The sequence below is a fragment of the Belonocnema kinseyi genome, chromosome 5 (assembly GCF_010883055.1).
Source record: "Belonocnema kinseyi isolate 2016_QV_RU_SX_M_011 chromosome 5, B_treatae_v1, whole genome shotgun sequence".
NCBI lineage: Eukaryota > Metazoa > Arthropoda > Insecta > Hymenoptera > Cynipidae > Belonocnema > Belonocnema kinseyi.
In genome coordinates this window covers 82,193,435-82,212,603 of record NC_046661.1, presented here as the reverse complement: position 1 = coordinate 82,212,603, position 19,169 = coordinate 82,193,435, and the positions used below count along the sequence as shown (strand labels likewise).

General features: G+C 28.5%; 1 protein-coding gene across 1 annotated transcript in view; it reads right to left on the bottom strand.

Annotated features, from left to right (window-relative positions):
* The window catches only part of LOC117173744 (eukaryotic translation initiation factor 5B), a 481,426-nt gene that overhangs the window by 53,049 nt on the left and 409,208 nt on the right, over positions 1-19,169 (bottom strand). The window contains exon 14 of the mRNA XM_033362384.1: positions 13,735-13,896. Within this exon, the coding sequence (XP_033218275.1) occupies positions 13,735-13,896 (162 nt within the window). The remainder of the gene's footprint in view (positions 1-13,734; positions 13,897-19,169) is intronic.

Below are 19,169 nucleotides of genomic sequence, written 5' to 3'. Positions count from 1 at the left end.
TTTTACATCTTTTATTATTAAGCTTTTTACTTTAACGTAGTTTTCTTTCGGCTCTTGCATTTCTCAAAGTTTGAGACCGATCTTTTGTGAATAAAAAAAGTTCGAACGTTCAAAAAATGTCGAGGTTCAGAAAAAAGATGAAATAATTTTCAGTAAAGTTCCTGCCAAATGGCAGTACTTAAACGTACTTTATTGTACTCTAATACATTTTCCGAAGTTTCAGCTCAATATTTTATTTACAAAAAAAGTTCTGAGGTTCAAAAAAATATTCAGTGAGCTGATAAAGTGAGGTCGATATTATAGGTATTTGCCTGTGTCAAATGCCCTTAAATTCATCTGTTGTAGAAGAAATTGCATCTTTATTGAATAAAAATGTATCTGTTCGGTTTAAAATTCAACCTGTTTTTTGAAAGTTTGTCTTTTTATTTTAAAATTCACCAGCTTTAGCAAAAACTACCTTTCTTGGATAAAAACTCAACTATTTAGTTGAAAATTTATCAATTTTTTTTAAAGGCCATACTTTTTTTGATTAAAAATTTAACTATTTCGTACAGAATTTATTTTTTGTTCAAATTAAATTTTTTGGTGTTGAAAAGAGAACTGAAATCTTTTTTTGGATGAAAATTCAACTTTAGAGAAATTTAAATACTCTAAATACTTTTTAAATACTTTTTGGTTAAAAATTCTGTTTTGTTGAAAATTAAACTATTTACTGGAAAATTTACTTTTGGTTCGAAAATTTAACTATTTCGTAGAAAATTAATTTTTTGTTTGAATTTAATAATTTGGCATTGAAAAGAGAACTGAAATCTTTCCTCAATGAAAATTCAAATTAAAAAAAATCTGTTAATTTTTTACATTCTCATCATTTATGATTGAGAAAGTATTAGAATTGTCGGAAATTTGACATCACACTTTTTCAACGGATCTCCACGTTTTGAGACCCCCTGAATCCGAAAATCAGGTTTTCATGATGGCGTCTGTCTGTCTGTTTGTCCGCCCGGCCGTCCGTCCGTCCGTAAACACGATGACTCTCGAAAAAATGAACAAATCAAATCCATCTTTGGCACACTTTTTCTAGGTCCTAAAAGAAAGGACGAGTTCGTTAACCAGCCATTTTTGATGAAAATTCAAAAAGTGAGCGCATTTTGAAAATTTTTGAGACCACTTTTTTCTGAATTTGAAAATTCTATGTACGGATATTTATAGTATTGAAAAGAACAAACAATTTATCCTTATGACTTTTTTCGAAAAAAAAAGAAAATTCTCAGAGTTATAGCGTTTTCAAAATTTTTTTAATCAACCGAAAATCAAAATTTTAAGCCGAAAAACGCACGATATGAAAAAAAGTCAAGAGAAGAAAAACATTTCTTTTTGAAATCCCTACAGGATTATCATACCCAATTTTTGGATTTTCTTCAAAAATCGAAAATTCAAAATTTTATTGCACAAAAAATAATGGAAAATAAGAAATTCCATTTTGTGGACAAACTATGTAGGATACAAAAAAAGATGAATTAACAAAAATGGTTACGCCAAAAAAGATCTACAATTTCATTAAGAATCACTTCTTGATAGGACGCGTACTTTTGTTTTATTCGTCAAAAATAACGTTGAAAAAAGTAAAATAAAAAAAAAACGTATGGAAAAACGACGAAAGTTACGAGAAAAAAATCCAACAAAACCTGTTTGCAAATGTCTGTCGGAAATTGAGCGCGCAGCGCGAGTGAAACTTAATCTTTAACTATAATTAATTAAGTAGACAATTCAGAATATGAAGACGCATATAAATACTGCCATCTAAAAGAGATCTTTTTGATAAAGTTTTTTTCAAGCATTCCAAATGCAAAAAATAAATATCCGAAGCGTGAGGTGTAATTATGTTCGAGCGCGAAGCGCGAGATCCAACCGTCGCGCGCCCTAGGCGCGCTCAAACTTGCGAGAAATTCAAATTTAAAAAAATCTGTTAATTTTTTTAATCAAAAATGCATCTGTTTTAGAAAAACTTTTATCTTTCTTGGATAAAAATGCAACTGCTTGGTTGAAAATTCAACTATCTTGTTGAAAAGTCATATTTTTGGTTGAAAATTTCATTTTTTTAATTCAACTATTTCGTGGAAAATTTACTTTTTGTTTAAAATTTACATTTTATTAATAACAAATGAACTGAAATCTTTTCTGGATGAAAGTGAAATATTAAAAATAAAAATTTGTCGTTTGCATTAACAATTTATCTGTTCTAGTACAAATTTCATCTTTCTGGGTTGAAAATGCAACTATTTGATAGTGCCTACAACTACTTTGTTAAATATTCATACTTTTTGGTTAAAAAAAATCGTATTTTTGAATTCAGAATTCAATTTTTTCCACAGAAACTTATTTTTTGTTAAAAAATTTATATTTTGATCTTCAAAAGTCAACTGTATTCTTTTTTTTCTAAATGAAAATCCAACTCTTTAAATATAAATAAATAAATAAAAATCGATCTGTTATAAGAGTAATTTCATCTTTTTAAAATAAAAATTCAACTATTTGGTATAGGTGATTCAACAATTTTATTAAAAAGTCATCCTTTTTAGTTAAAAATTCGTCTTAGTGGTTTGAAAATTAATTTTTTTGTAGTAACTTATTCTTTGTATTAAAAATCATATTTGGATAATTAATATTTTTTCATTTAAAAATTCTTCTGTTTTCGTAAAAATTTAATTTTTTGTAATGACAATGAAATTCTTAGCTCAAAAAATATTCTTTTTTACTTGAGTATTCAAATTTTTCTTGGAAAGATTTGATTGAATCCCTTTTTTTTAAGATTAATATGTTTAGTTGAAAATTCATCTATTTCGTTGAAAATTGAACTATTTTGTTAAATAATAATCTTTTTTAAGTTAAAATTCAACTACGTGGGTAAAAGTCAAACTACATTGTTAAAAATTTATTTTTCTGGTAGAAAACTTCTGCCTTTGTTTGAAAATATAACTGTTTAGTCGAAAAGCCTTTTTTATATTAAAAATTAATTTATCATCTGAAAATGTAACTTTACTTTTTTTAGGATTGATCTTATTTATTTAAAAATTCTGCTTTCTATGTGAAAAAAATTTTTGATTTGTTTGAAATTGCATGTTTCTTGGGGAAAAATGCATCAGTTTCTTGGAAAATTAATTTTGTGCTGGTAAGTCATATTTTGGTTTGAAAATTCAATATTTCTAGATAAAACTCATCTTTTGGTTTGAAGGTTCCACAATTTACATAATTTTTTATTTAATTCTTCATGGAAAAATATTTATTTGTTGAAAATTCGTCTTCTTGGATAAACATTTTTTTCACAAATTTTATCTCTTTTGATTGAAACATAAATATTAATCGTCGAACAGACAGTTTGTTGTTTCAAATAAAAAGAATATATTTGAAAATTTTTAATTTGTATCTCAAATACCGTTTTATTCTGTTTATAAAAGGTTCCATGTTAAAAATATTACAAGATTGAAATGCTGGTACTTGAATATTAATGATAAAAGAAAATGAAAAATTGGTCCAGGAAAAATCAGCTAATTTAAAAAATAAAGTTCTATCAGAAATAATCAGTCAAACATGTCTGAAAACTAAAAATTACGTAAATGCAGGGGGGAGGGTGAAATATTTTGTTTACGGTTTGTTACAAGGGACGGGGGCCTTAAAGTGGGCCCATAATCCGTTACGTAATTTAAGTACGGCTCCTAACAGACAATCCTTTATAAACGAGATTAAAGATTTTCAAATTAAAATTTTTAAATTTCGATATTATTGTTCTTGAAAGTTACTTAAAGTGCCTCTTATAGAAATTTCCTGACTTTTAGAAGATTTTTTCCAAAAGCCTTGAGTTTTTCCTGATTTCCGGGATTTTCCTGATATACGGTTCCCAAGTGAATGGATGGCCCCTTAAGGTTTATTTAATAACTCTGAGGGTGGTTTAGTACCCTTAAGGCTTAAGGGTGTTCCAATAGCCATAAAGTTACCAAATCCGGGAGTATTGGAGAGTTTAGCTAACAGAGGCAAGATTTTGAAGCGAATTTTCTTGAATGAACGTAAGACTCGGAAATAAGAAGATTATCAGGATCAGAGTGAGATGAAACTCAGTGATATCAAAGAAGGTTACAGATCAGAGATCATTTCTTGTCGATCCGTCAATGGAATCGATCGAAGGAAGACTGACATGACGTTTATGATTGACCAGCTGCTTGCTCGACAGATATGAATGAAATTATTTAAAAATTAATTTTTCATTAAACATTCTATGAAATAGTTAATTTTTTAACCAAATAGCTAACTTTTTGATCTACAAAGATGAATTTTCAACGAAATGGTTGAATTTTCAAATAAAAAAGACTAAATCTCAACCAGGAACAGTTGCATTTTCAAAGAAATGGTTAAATTTTAAAAACAAAAATACGAATTTTTAAGAAAACAGTTGAATTAGGAACAAAAAGTTCATTTTCACCCAAGAAACATGAATTTTTAACTAAGAGAGATGACTTCGCCAAAATAATTGTATTTTTAACGAAAAAATTAAATTTTCAACAAAATATCTGAATTTTTAACATACGGAGGTTAACTTTCTTAGAAAAAGTTTATTTTCTACAAAGACAAATTTTCAAAACAAAACAAAAAATTAGTTTTTAACCAAAAACGGAATAATTAAATTTTCAGTTTAAAAGATTAACTTTCACTTTAAAAAACGAATTTTTAGCAAAATATTTTAATCTTCAATCAACAAGATGAATTTCCAAGAACAAAGTTCATTTTCTACCCAAATACGAATTTTTAACAAAACACATGAATTTTCTACAAAAAAAGTTAACTGTCAAACAAATACTTGGAAAAGCAGTTGAATTTTTAACCCAAAGCGACGAATTAGAATTTTTTTCTAAAACTGTTAAAATTTATACAAATTACATTAATTTTTAATTATATACTAGAAATATCAACGAAATACATGAATTTATAACCAAAGAAGTAAGTTTTCTAACGACAAAATTAACTTTCCATAAATTAAAAAACGAATTTTCAATCAAAAAGATAAATTTTGAACTAATAGGATAAATCCTTAACTGAAATACTAAAATTTCCAGATAAATAATAAATTTTCAACCAAAAAAATAACGATTTTTTAACAAAATCGTTCAATTTTCAACTGAAAAATATAAAATTACAATAAGAGGTAGAATAGTTCAATTTTCAGTTTAAAAAATTAAATTTTAACCAAAAGATAAATTTAGAATACAAAAAGGGAATACTTAAAGTTTCAGTTTAAAACATTAATTTTCAATAACAATAAAAATGAGTTTTTAACAAAACAGTTAATTCCTTAATCAAAAAGATGAATTTGAAATAAAATAGTTAAAATTTTAACTTTAATGAATTTTTAACCAAAACATTAGTTTTCTCACAAAAAAAGACGAATATTCAATAAGATACATGGATTAAAAAAAACTTGTCAACCAAATAGTTGAATTTTCTAACAAAGTAGTTGAATTTTTAACCCAGAGACGAATTAAAAAAAAATTATAAACCTTTTGAAATTTATAAAAATTACATTGATTTCTAGTTGCATACTACAATTTTCAACCAAATACATAGATCTTCAATCGACATAATTAATTCTTTATAAATTAAAAAAACGGATTTTCAATCATAGAGATGTATTTTTAACTAAAAGGATCTCTTCAACTGAAATGTTTAAATCTCCAGTTTAACAGTAAATTTTCAACAACAAAAAACAAAGATTTTTTAACAAAGTAGTTAAATTTTCAACCAAATAGTTGAATTTTCAACTATGAAAGATAAAATTACAATAAAAAATTAGAATAGTTCAATTTTCAGTTTAAAAAATTAATGTAAACTATCATTTAAAAATTAATTTTCGACCAAAAAACCAAACAAATTTTGAACCAAATAGATCAGTTAATAACCAAAAAGATGCAATTTTAAACAAGGATCTTAAATTTTCAACAACAAAAAAAAACAATTACAACAAAATATATAAATTTTTGACAAAGAAATACAAATTTTCTCTAAAAATGAAATACTTAAATTTTCCGTTAAGGAAATAAATTTTGAAAAAAAAAGAATTGTCAACCAAAAGATAAATTTTTAACTTAATCATTTTGAACAAAAATCGAGAATCTTTAAGCAGAAAAACTATTTTTTTTTACAAATTAGTTCCACTTTGACCAAGTGTTTGAATTTTTAACTAAGAAAGATATATTTTTGTCTAAAAATGGAAGTTCAATTTTCAGTTTAAAAAAATTTCAACAACATAGTTACATTTGTATTTTAAAAAATGACGTTTTAACCCAATTTGCTACAAAATTTTAAACCAAAACAGATAAATTTCAAGCAAGAATCTTAATCATCGAAAAAAAAAGAAATTTCAATACATTACAGTAATTTTGAACTAAAAAAGACAAATACTCAACTCAAAATGGTAGAGAGAAATTTGCGGTTAAAAAAAATTAATTTTCAATTAAACAAAAAACATTAATTTCTAACCATGTTTTTTGCAATTGAATTCTTTCTGACCATCGCTTCATTCCAATTTTTTTAAAAGATTGTATTTTAATAAATGACGGCTTACTTTTCCGTGGAAAAATTCTCTACAACTCTACTGTTTGCAATTTTAAAAGTAAATTTTTCTATGGGTTCTATGACTTCTTCTACGGCTCTAAATCATTAGATAAATTTTTTTTAAGAAAATTTTTTAAAGCAAATTATTATATTTTAAGATGATTTAGTTATTGTTAAAATTGGAAACAGTACAGTTGTAGAGAATATTTTCTAGGAAAAAAGCCATCATTTATTAAATTGCAATCATTTTTCTAAAATTGATAAGAAGTGACGGTGAGAAAAAATTCAATTGCAAAAGACATGGTTAAAATTAAGTTTTTTTGTGGTGAATTTTAATATTTTCAAAACAAAAAGAATGTTTTATATTTCTAATCACCTCAGTTATAATATTTTGCTTCTAAGCTTACTTCAGAAAACAATAATTCATGTTATAATTGTTTACTTAACAGTAGTTATTTTAAGATTTAGTTTTTCCTTTTTCTTCAGAGAAAAGTCACAATTTTAATTTAATCCAAATGATCAAGGCCTTCTTTTATTCTTGGAAGGATTCTCCACAATTTTATTTGGGTGGAGTTAATTAAGATTTTAACCATGCTTGTTTATAACAACAATAACTGTGTGATTTCTCAATGAATTTTTTAAAATAAAATCAACCCAAATAGAAATTTAGAGAATCCTTCGAAGAATAAAATGATATACCTTGATCATTAGGATTAAATAAAAATTGTAACTTTTCCGTAAAGAAAAAGGAAAAAATAAACCTTTAAATAACTACTGTTGAATAAACAATTTCAACCTGAATTATTTTTTCCTGAAGTGTGCTTAGAAGTCTCCATTAAGATTTACCGAAATTAATAGTAGATATTTTTTTGTTGATTTTATAAATCATTTGAAAGATAGGCAATTTTTGAGATTGATTGTATGTAGTGTACATCCTTACATTTAAATCCTACAGTATGGAAGAGTTTAGCTAAGAGAGACAAGATTTTGAAGGAAATTTTCTTGAATGAACGTTAGAGAAGATTACCAGAATTAGCTGGATCAGATATCATTTCTTGTCCATCCGTCAATGGAATAGATCGAACGAAGGGGAAAAAATCACATTAACCTAAAGTTAATAATCTGAAAGATATCCAAAGTTTTGATATCCTGCGGTTTAGTGATGCGGTTGTTAAATTTAAGGTAATTGTAATTGCATAAGCTTCGCTGGCTAACTTCTGTTGATGACTCTTACGGTTGTTCAGTAAACTTAAGGATGTTTGAATAGCCTTAAACTTAAATACGTCATTGTTGAAGAGTTTAGCTAACAGGGATAAGATCTTCAAGCAAATTTTCTTGATTGAACTTTAGAAAAGATTATAGGGATTAGCATAATCAGATATCATCTCTTGTCCATCCGTCAATAGAATCGATCGAAGGAAGTAAAAGTGAATCACACGGACCTTAAGTTAATAATCTGAAAGATATCCAAAGGTTTCATAAATTCATATCTTGAGGTTTACTGCAATAATGGTCCTTTCTCAGTTTAAGGTGGTTTCAATTGCATAAGCCTCGCTGGCTAACTACTCTTGATGACTCTTAAGGTGATTCAGTAACATGAAGGGTATTTGAATAGCCTTAATCTTAAATAAAGTCATTGTTGAGGAGTTTAGCTAACAGCGATAAGATTTTGAAGCAAATTTTCTTGAATGAACGTTAGGGATGATTATCACGATCAACGTGAACAGAGATCATCTATAGTCCAACCGTAAATGGAATCGATCGAAGGAAGTAAAAGTGAATCACACTGACCTTAAGTTAATAATCTGAAAGATATCCAAATGTTTCATATCTGGAGGTTTACTGCAATAATGGTTCTTTCTAAATTTAAGGTGGTTTCAGTTACATAAGCCTCGCTGGCTAACTCCTGTTGATGACTCTTAAGGTGATTCAGTAACCTTAAGGGTATTTGAATAGCCTTAAACTTAAATACGTCATTGTTGAGGAGTTTAGCTAACAGCGATATGATTTTGAAGCAAATTTTCTTGAATGAACGTTAGGGATGATTATCACGATCAGCGTGAACAGAGATCATCTATAGTCCAACCGTAAATGGAATCGATCGAAGGAAGTAAAAGTGAATCACACTGACCTTAAGTTAATAATCTGAAAGATATCCAAAGGTTTCATGTTTGAAGTTTACTGCAATACTGATTCTTTCTAAATTTAAGGTGGTTTCAATTACATAAGCCTCGCTGACTAACTCCTGTTGATGACTCTTACGGTTGTTCAGTAAACTTAAGGATGTTTGAATAGCCTTAACCTTAAATACATCATTGTTGAAGAGTTTAGCTAACAGGGATAAGATCTTCAAGCAAATTTTCTTGAATGAACTTTAGAAAAGATTATCAGGATCAGCGTAATCAGAGATCATCTATTGCCGATTCGTCAATGGAATCGATCAAAGGAACGAAAAGTGAATCACATTGACCTGAAATTAATAATCTGAATGCTATCCAAAGGTTTCATGTCCTGAAATTTATTGTACTTAGGACCTGTTCTTTCTAAATTTAAGGTGATTTCAATTGCATAGGCCTGGCTGGCTAACTTCTTTTGATGACTTTTAAGGTGGTCCAATAATCTCAAGGGTGCTTGAATAGACTTAAACTTAAATCACACAGTATTAAAACAGTTTAGCTAACAGAGGCAGGATTTTGAAGCGAATTTTCTTGAATGGACGTTAGAGAAGATTATCAGAATCACACTTATCAGAGATAATCTATTGTCCATTCGTCAATGAAATCGATCCAAGGAAGGAAGCATCTATGATCGAACAGCTGGTGTTTCTTGCGACTCGTAAGTACCGACCTTGAATGGGTAGTATCCTCAAGCAGGCGTGAGGCGCGTAATACGGAGTTACGGACCATTCGCAACAGCAGTTTCGTCAATGAAATCCCTCGCTCTTTCATTCTCTCGAAAGTGCACCTGCACGCGTGTTCCGAAAAACGAACCGGTTTCAAATTTTACGCTCACCAGCTTACTTCTGTTGTGTTCGACGAAGCCGATCGCTTGGCTCGGTTCAGGAACACTTTGTATGAGAAGCCAGTCTGCAAGGGAGAAATTTCACTAAAAACGAGATAAAATGGGTCTTACCCACGCAAGCACACCTGGGGGTCGTTTACGACCCCATGAATTAATTATACGAGTCGTTTCTGTTTGTTTTTCGACGCTGGAAAAGCAGGTTCTTCTCGTAGGGGACTTTTGACCTTTCTAACAGCAGGTGGCAGCTGCAAGGCGAGAATTAGACGCTTTATGGCGAGGTAGATCTCTGAAGATAAGCCAGTCTTCCTTTTCATTATAATAGCTCTGAAATTGCTCAACATGAATTTTTAAGAGCGTCTGAGTCAGATTATTAAAATACGACGGTAAAAGTCATCATTCAAAAATCTTTTTAAAATACCTTAAGGTAGTTTAGCTGCGGATCAATTTTTCTTAAGGGTTAGGGCTCTGACTCATGCTACTATTGATACTATTTGACAATCGGGTCTTCCTTTTTATGACAATGGAACTGAAATTTCTAAACATGAATTTTTAAGAGCGTCCCAGATGATTGACATACGACCAGATGTGACGTGGGTAAAAATAATAATTTAAAAACCTTTTCAAAAAAATTTAAGGTGCTTTATAACTAGTTTAATTTGATAGGTCTCAAAATCTCGCTATACAATTGACACTGTTTGACAATCGAGTCTTCCTTTTCATGCTAATAGACCTGAAATTTCTCAACACAAATTTTTAACAGCGTCTCAAATTATTAAAATACGACCAGATATGATGTCGGTAAAAATAATAATTTAAAACTCTTTTTAAACAACCTTAGGTGGTTTAGCTGTGGAACAATTTTTCTTGAGGGTTAAGGCTCACGTAGTTGTGTTTTGAACAATACAATGCATTTTTAACGAAAAAGAACTATTCTCTAAAAAAAACAACTATTTTTCGACAAAATGCATGAATGGTCAACAAAAAATGTCTTTTTAAACCAAATTGTTGAATTTTTTAGCAAAGAGATTAGACCAAAAAGACGAATGTTTAACAAAGCAGTTGAATTTTCAACAAAAAAGTTACATTCACAAAATTGTTGGAATTTCTACAAATGATATCAATTTGTAACTAAATAATTGAATTTGCAACCAAATACCTAAATTTTAAACAGAGAATGTTAATTTTCTACAGAAAAATACATAGTTTCAATAACTAAAGAATTTTCAACATAGCAGTTAAATTTTTAAGTATAAAAGATAATTTACACTAAGAAATAAAATATAGCTAAAGTCTCCAATAAAAAAAATAATTTTCAAAAAATAATAATTTTCAACAAAATAGTTCAGTTACAAAAAAAGGATAACTTCAACCAAAAAGATACACTTTCAACCAGACCATTTTCAACCAAATTTAAGAATCTTCAATTAGAAAAATGAATATTTTACAAAATAGTTCAACTTTTAAACAATTACTTAATTTTTTTATAGATAATTTCTCATTTGGACATGGAATATTTCAATTTTTCAATGAAAAATTAATTTTCAGCAAAAAAAAAAATAAGAATTTTCAAATAAGATATAAATAGTCACATCAAAAGATTAATTTTGTTAATTTAATTTTGCTGTTGAAAATTCATATATTCCGGTTGAAAATTTAACTTTTTTATAGAAGATTCGTTTTTTGGTTTTGTTGAAATTCAACAATTTGATATAAGAATCAACTAAATGAGAGAGAATTAATTTTTTTTTGTACAAACATTCATATTTTCGGAATGAAAATTCAAATTCTTTTAGAAAATTCGCTCATATAAATTATTATTGTTTTCAATAGAAATTTAAATATTCCACTTTTGGTTTATAAGCGATGTTTTTTAGAAGAAAAATTCAACTATTTGGTTGAAAATTCATCTAATTTGATAGAAAGTTAATTTTGTTGTTATTAAAAATGCAACTATTTGATTGAAAATTGGTCTCTTTTGGTAACAGTCAATTTTTTTTATATTTAGAATTAAAAATTTTTGTCGTTAAAATATCAAATATTATCTTTGTTATTGAAAATTTATCTCTTTGGTTGAAAATTAAACTACTTGTTGAAACTTTACTTTTTTTTCTGTAAAAAATTAATTTTTTTATTGAAATGTAACTAATCCATTTTTGGTTTAAACTTGATTTATTAGTTTAAAGATTAAACTATTTGATTGTAAATTTAACTATTCCCTTTTTTATTAAAAATTGATTTGATGGTTTGATAATGTAAGTCTTTAATTAAAAATTTATATAGTTGGTTAAAAAATAAATAAATTTAACTATTTGCTTGAAAATTAACTTTTGGTTGAAACGCAATCAATCAATTTTGAATAATTGAATTGAATATTTCCATTTTTAGTTCCAAATTTATCTTTGTGCTTTAAAAATTCAACTAATTCATGTAATTTATTGATTTTTTTTTATAGAAAATTAATCTTCCAGGTTAAAAATTTAACTAATTGCTTAGAAACTGGTGTATTTTGTTAAAAATTCGTCTTTTTTTGACAAAAAATAATCTTCTTCGTTGAATATACAACAATTTGGTTGAAAATATAAGTGTTTTGTTGAAAATTCGTCGTATTTAGTAAAAAAAACTACTCTTCTTGGTTGAAAATTTTATTATTATTCGATTGAAAACTCAACCTTTTTACAGAAAGCTCTGCTTTTTAGGCTAAAAATTTTACTATTTTGTTCAGAACTTGTTTTTTTAGTAGAAAATTAATCTTTTTGTTTGGAAATTCATATTTTTGGTTGAAAATTCAATTATTAAGTTAAAAATTGCATAGTTTTATAGAATTGGCTCATGTCTTGTCATGAAAATTCTACATTTTTGTTACGTTTTTTTCTTTTCCTAATTTACTGAAAAATCTTTCTTTGTTGTGGATTCAACTATTTTCTTGGAAATTCATCTTATTCGGTCCTATTCCACTGTTACTTATTCAAAATGAAATTCTTAAAATATCAACTATTATATTTCTTGTGTCTTTTTTTTTGGTTGACTTATTTTTGGATGACCCCAAAATAAATTCACGACAAAAATTTAGTATGCAAGAATTAAGTTTGGTAGTAGGTTCGGGAGCGGGAACTTACGGACCCTACGAAAGAAGGGTAAGGGGTTTAAAATTTCAGAAAGAAACTGTAGGTTATTCTCTTGGGGCATAGAGTATATTTTTACTATACTCTATGCTCTCGGGAAATATAGTATAGTTTACTATGCTCTATTTTATCGAGGAATAGAGTATAGTTTAGTTTACTCTTTTCCGCGAGACAATAAGCAACAGGTGGACAAATCATAAAAAATTGACTGCCTGCTTCAATATTGGACACTTTCATCCAGGGAACTCGTTCTTTGAAGGTATCTCTGTCTAAATACGTAAAGATACGCCTTGGTAGGTTAACTCTCGGGGAATAGAGTATAGTTTACTATAATCTATTCTCCCGGGGAATAGAGTATAATTTACTATGTAGTCTAATCTTTCGTGCAATATAGTATAGTTGACTATACTCTGTTACCCGAGCGAAAACCTACAAACGGACCAACTTAGGTCCACTTTGCACAACTATGGAAGCCTTTCTTGAAGAAACTTGACCTGAATGCTCCTTGGAGGTTATAGAAGATTAGGTACGTGCTTTAATATTGGACGCTTTTATCCAGACAAGTCCTTCTTTGAAAATATCACTGTCCAAATACGTAAAGATGCGCGTCTGCAGTTTTCCCTTTCGGGGAATAGAGAATATATTTTATTATACTCTATTCCGGCGGGGATTAGAGTATATTAAACTATAATCTATTCCAGGAGAGAATAATCTAAACTCCTTCTTTCACAGTATCTTCGCCCAAATACGTGAATATGCACGTCTGTAGGTTACCCTCTCAGGGAAAAGAGTATGGAACCACTATAGTCATGATCCTGGTACTAACACTAAAGTTTTATAATGAGGAAGTTCAAATTAGCACCTGGTACACAAATTTTCAAATTTGTTGTTTTAAGACTCGGCAGGGGGGGGGGGGCAACAGCCTCAATTTTCCCTCTCTGGATCCACCCTTGACTGCAAGTTTGACCAGAATAAATAAAAAAAGGCTTACCTTGCTGATAATAAAGTCCTTTTCGTCAAAGTGTCTTCCGTACATCTTGGGCGCTTCACCAGGAACTGGTTCAATTTTGATGCAAACTTCCTGGCCCTTTCTGGCAAACTCCACTGGCTTGTGGTTCATCTCGACACTCGTCACCACTCCCAGATCAATGAACTGCAACACGAAGACGTGGGATTGAGTAATACGACAAATTGCATACAAGTTAGTGCAGCAGTTCAATTGGCACAGACAGAAAATAAGCCATAAATCGCCCGCAAGTAATGGCGCCGAGAACAATGTACGAGTACACACGATTTATATATTAAGGACAGTTTCTGTCACAGAAAATGGCCTCCTGTCAGTCCCTTTATTTATATTTCGTGACAAATTATTATTTAATGCGAGGCTTTCAAAACTGACCTACGCAGATTATTTTCGGATCGGATCTGATAGTAAGTGAAAGCTGTACGCGGACTATAATTTATTATTCAATTACTTTCCGATCCAGTTAGGAGTTTTACATATTTAAACCTAATCAATTTTGTATTCATTCGGGTAGAGGGAAATTTTACATCAGCTACCTGTATATATTTTTTTTTCACTACGCAGCTTCCCCACACGCAGCCAAACTGCAAACGCCGAGCCTGGTCAGCGGGAGCTCTTTTTATCTAATGTACCTTATGTTATATTTAAAATTTTTTTAAGTTTATCAGTTAGTAATTTACAAATAAGATCACGGCTAGCCTCGGCTAAGTTCAACCCAAAAGTACTTGCATATCCAATTTCTCTTTTGTATTTGTTTTAGGGATGCACCTCCCGGTTATTTTGAGCCAAGGAAGAAAAAATTTTACTTTGCGTGTTTAAGAAAAAATATATTATTTTCATTTTTAGCAATTAAAAATCTCAGTTTTCTTAAAAACTACGCAAAATATGAATAGCAGTTTACAGTTCAAAATGGGTCAGCTTCCTAAAATTGATTAAATTGTACCCTTTCCAGATATTTATATTGTTTTATTCGATACATGTTTCCAAAAATCTAGAAAAAGATTGATAAAAATCGACTAAAATGGCATTCAGTTTAACGAAATTTAATATTTTTCTTAAAACTTTGTTTTTAGAATTAAAATTGAAGAATAATTTTTACCGATTCAAAATATCATTTTTCTCGAAAACTATGTAAAATATGAATATCAGTTCATGGATAAAAATTGTTCAGTTTCCTGAAGTCTATTAAAATCTACCTTTACCGGATCTAAAAATACAATACATAAATAAAAAAAATATCGAAAATGTATTAAAGCGACTAAAATAGCATTTAGTTTGAGAGAATTTAAAAATTTTATTAAACTTTTTTTTTATTTAAGTATCAATATTCAAACTCTTCCCCGTTCTTGAAATCTATGAAATGATACCCTGACCAGATACTCATCTGGTGTATTTGAACAAACATAATGCGATTTTTATTGATTTTTTCCATCTTTTTTTTAAATTTATTCAAATACACTAGATAAATATCTGGTAAGAGTATCATTTTATAGATTTCAGGAAGAAAAACAAGTTTAAATATTTATACCTAACAATTAAAAAAAAAATAAATCTTGAAGTTCGTCAAACTGAATACAAATTTAGTCGATTTATATCGATTTTTTGTATATTTTTGGAAAAATTTATTGAATTAAACAATCTATACATCTGGAAATGGAACCGTTTAATAGATTTCAGGAAGATGACCAATTTAGAGCTATGAACTTCTATTAATATTTTGCGAGTAGTTGTCAAGAAAAACATGATTTTTAATCGGTCAAAATTATATTTCTTCATTTTTAGAGCTAAAAATCAATTTTTTACTTAGAAGCGCAGGATCCTTAATAATCTTATGAAAGATGTTAAACAGCCATGGAGATAAAAAAAATGTTTTTAAAATAAAATGTTAAAGTTTGTTACACTAACTGCAATTTTAGTCGATTTTTATCGACTTTCTATATTTTTTGGAAAAATGTACTGAGTTAAACAATATAAACATCTGGAAAGGTTCAATTTAATAAATTTTAGGAAACTGAACAATTTTGAAGTATAAAATGCTCTTCATATTTTGCGTAGTTTTCGAGAAAAATGAGATTTTGAATCGGTAAAAATGATATTTGTTTAATTTTAGAGATAAAAACTAATTTTTCTTTATTTTAAATTTCAGGAATCTGGATAATCTCATGGAACATATTCTTTAAATAGACATCGAACAAAAAACAAACATTTAGAAAAATATAATAGATTTCAGGAAACTGAAAATTTATGAATTATGAACTGCTATTCACATTTTGTTTCGTTGTTGATAAAAATGAGTTTTTGAATTGTTAAAAATAAAGAAATATGTTTTCTTAAAAACGCATAGAACGATTAATTTCTTTAACATTTTTGTTTCTTTCTTGATTGAAAAATCTTTCTTTCAATTTTTGAAACCTCAACAATTACAATTTTCCTTGAGAATTTATTTATCTGAATTTCTTATTATTTTATTATTAATTTAGTTTATTTTTATTTATTATCTATTTAATTACACATTTAAATATTTTCTTTTGTTCTGAATACGTTCTTTTTTGGTTGAATTCAACTGTTATTGATCTAAAATTTAAATATTTTGTTTTATAATAGCGTCTATTACATTTTTTTATGATAATTTATCTTTGTGGTGGAAAATTCAACTACTTGGTAAAAATTCAAACCAATTTCTTCGAAAGTACTGTTTTTTTAAAAATTCATTTCTTGGGCTTGGTTGAGGATTTTACTTTTTAAATAAAAATTCATTTTTTGTTTCAAAATAAATTTTTTAAACTGAAAATTATTAATTGATATTCTAAAAAAAAGACTAGAATTCTACCAAAAATAATTGCATTTTTAACTAATTAATCATCGTATTCAGAATACAGTTGAATTCTTGAAAAAAAGAATTTTTAATCCAAAAGGACAAAATTCCTTTACAAACAGATGAATTTTTAATCACCACCTTGAGACAAGTCTGAACTACTAGAAGACAGGTTTAAATGACATGCAGATAAGCATGAAATATCTTAAAACCTTTAAAAAATTCTTTAATGGTATCAATATCTTTGAAAAAAAACGTAGTCTATCCTGAGACAAGTCTGAATCAACTGAAGACAAGCCTGGACTACTGTAAGACCTTTAAACGAATTTCAGTTTGTTTTTAAACATTGAAAACGCTATTGAGACAAGTCTGAAACACCTGTAGACAAGTCTGGACTATCTAAGAAACCTTTAAAAGAATTTTTAATTGTTTTTGACCATTGAAAATACGATTGAGACCAGTCTAAATCAGATGAAGACAATCAGGCAATATATTAAGGCCTTTTAAACAATCTTCGATGGTTTCAATACATTCTAAAAAACTTAGATTATCTTGAGACAAGCCTGAATCACCATCAGATAAGTCTGGACTACTATAAGACCTTTAAAATAATTTCAAATTGTTTTTAAACATTGAAAATGACATTGAGACAAGTCTCCATCACTTGAAGACAAGCCTTGTAATACCTTAAGGCCTTTTAAACAATATTCAATAGTTGAATACATTCTAAAAAAACGTAGTCTGCCGTAAGACAAGTCTAAATCAACTGAAGACAAGCCTGGACTACCGCAAGACATTAGAAAACATCTTAAGTGGTTTTTAAACATTGAAATGCCATTGAGACAAGTCTGAAACACCTGGAGAAAAGCCTGGACTATCTTAAATTCTTTAAAACAATCTTTAATTATTTTTAAACATTGAAAATTCCATTGAGACAAGTTTTAATCACTTAAAGATAAGCCTGGTACACATTAAGGCCTTTTAAACAATTTTTAATAGTTTCAATACATTCTAAAAAATAGTCTATCTTGAGATAAGTCTCAATCACCTGAAGACAAGAATGGAGTGCTTCAAAACATTTAAAAGAAACTTAAAATGTTTTCAGGCATTGAAAATGCCATTGAGACAAGTATCACTTGAAGACAAGTCTGGACTACGATGAGACCTTTAAAATAATCTGAAACTGTTTTTAGACATTAAAAATGCCGTTGAGACAAGTCTGAAACACTTGCAGACAAGTCTGGACTATCTTAAAAAAATTTAACAATCTTAAATTGTTTTTAAACATTGAAAATGCCATTGAGACAAGTCTCCATCACTTGAAGACAAGTCTGGCCTTTTAAACAATCTTCAATAGTTGAATAAATTCTTTAAAAAACGTAGTCTACTTTGAGACAAGTCTGAATCAACTAAAGAAAAGCCTGGGCTATCTTAAAACCTTTAAAACAATCTTTAATCGTTTTTAAACATTGAAAATGTCATTCAGACAAATCTTAATCACTTGAATATAAGCCTGGTACACATTAAGGCCTTTTAAAAAATATTTAATAGTTTTAATACATACTAAAAAATAGTCCATCTTGAGATAAGTCTGAATCACCTGAAGACAAGAATGTACTGCCTCAAAACATTTAAAAGAAACTTAACATGTTTTCAGGCATTGAAAATGCCATTGAGACAAGTATCACTTGAACACAAGTCTGGATTACCATGAGACCTTTAAAATAATCTCAAAAGTGTTTTTAAACATTAAAAATGCCATTGAGACAAGTCCGAAACACTTGTAGACAAGCCTGAAACACTTGTAGACAAGTCTGGACTATCTAAGAAACCTTTAAAAGAATCTTTAATTGTTTTTGACCATTGAAAATACGATTGAGACCAGTGTAAATCAGATGAAGACAATCAAGCAATATATTAAGGCCTTATAAACAATCTTCGATGGTTTCAATACATTCTAAAAAACTTAGATTATCTTGAGACAAGCCTGAATCGCCATCAGTTAAGTCTGGACTACTATAAGACCTTTAAACTAATTTCAAATTGTTTTTAAACATTGAAAATGACATTGAGACAAGTCTCCATCACTTGAAGACAAGCCTTGTAATACCTTAAGGCCTTTTAAACAATATTCAATAGTTGAATACATTCTAAAAAAACGTAGTATGCCGTGAGACAAGTCTAAATCAACTGAAGACAAGCCTGGACTACCGTAAGACAATAGAAAACATCTTAAATGGTTTTTAAACATTGAAATGCCATTGAGACAAGTCTGAAACACCTGGAGAAAAGCCTGGACTATCTTAAATTCTTTAAAACAATCTTTAAATATTTTTAAACATTGAAAATTCCATTGAGACAAGTTTTAATCACTTAAAGATAAGCCTGGTACACATTAAGGCCTTATAAACAATCTTTAATAGTTTCAATACATTCTAAGAAATAGTATATCTTGAGATAAGTCTGAATCACCTGAAGACAAGAATGGACTACTATAAGACCTTTAAACTAATTTCAAATTGTTTTTAAACATTGAAAATGACATTGAGACAAGTCTCCATCACTTGAAGACAAGCCTTGTAATACC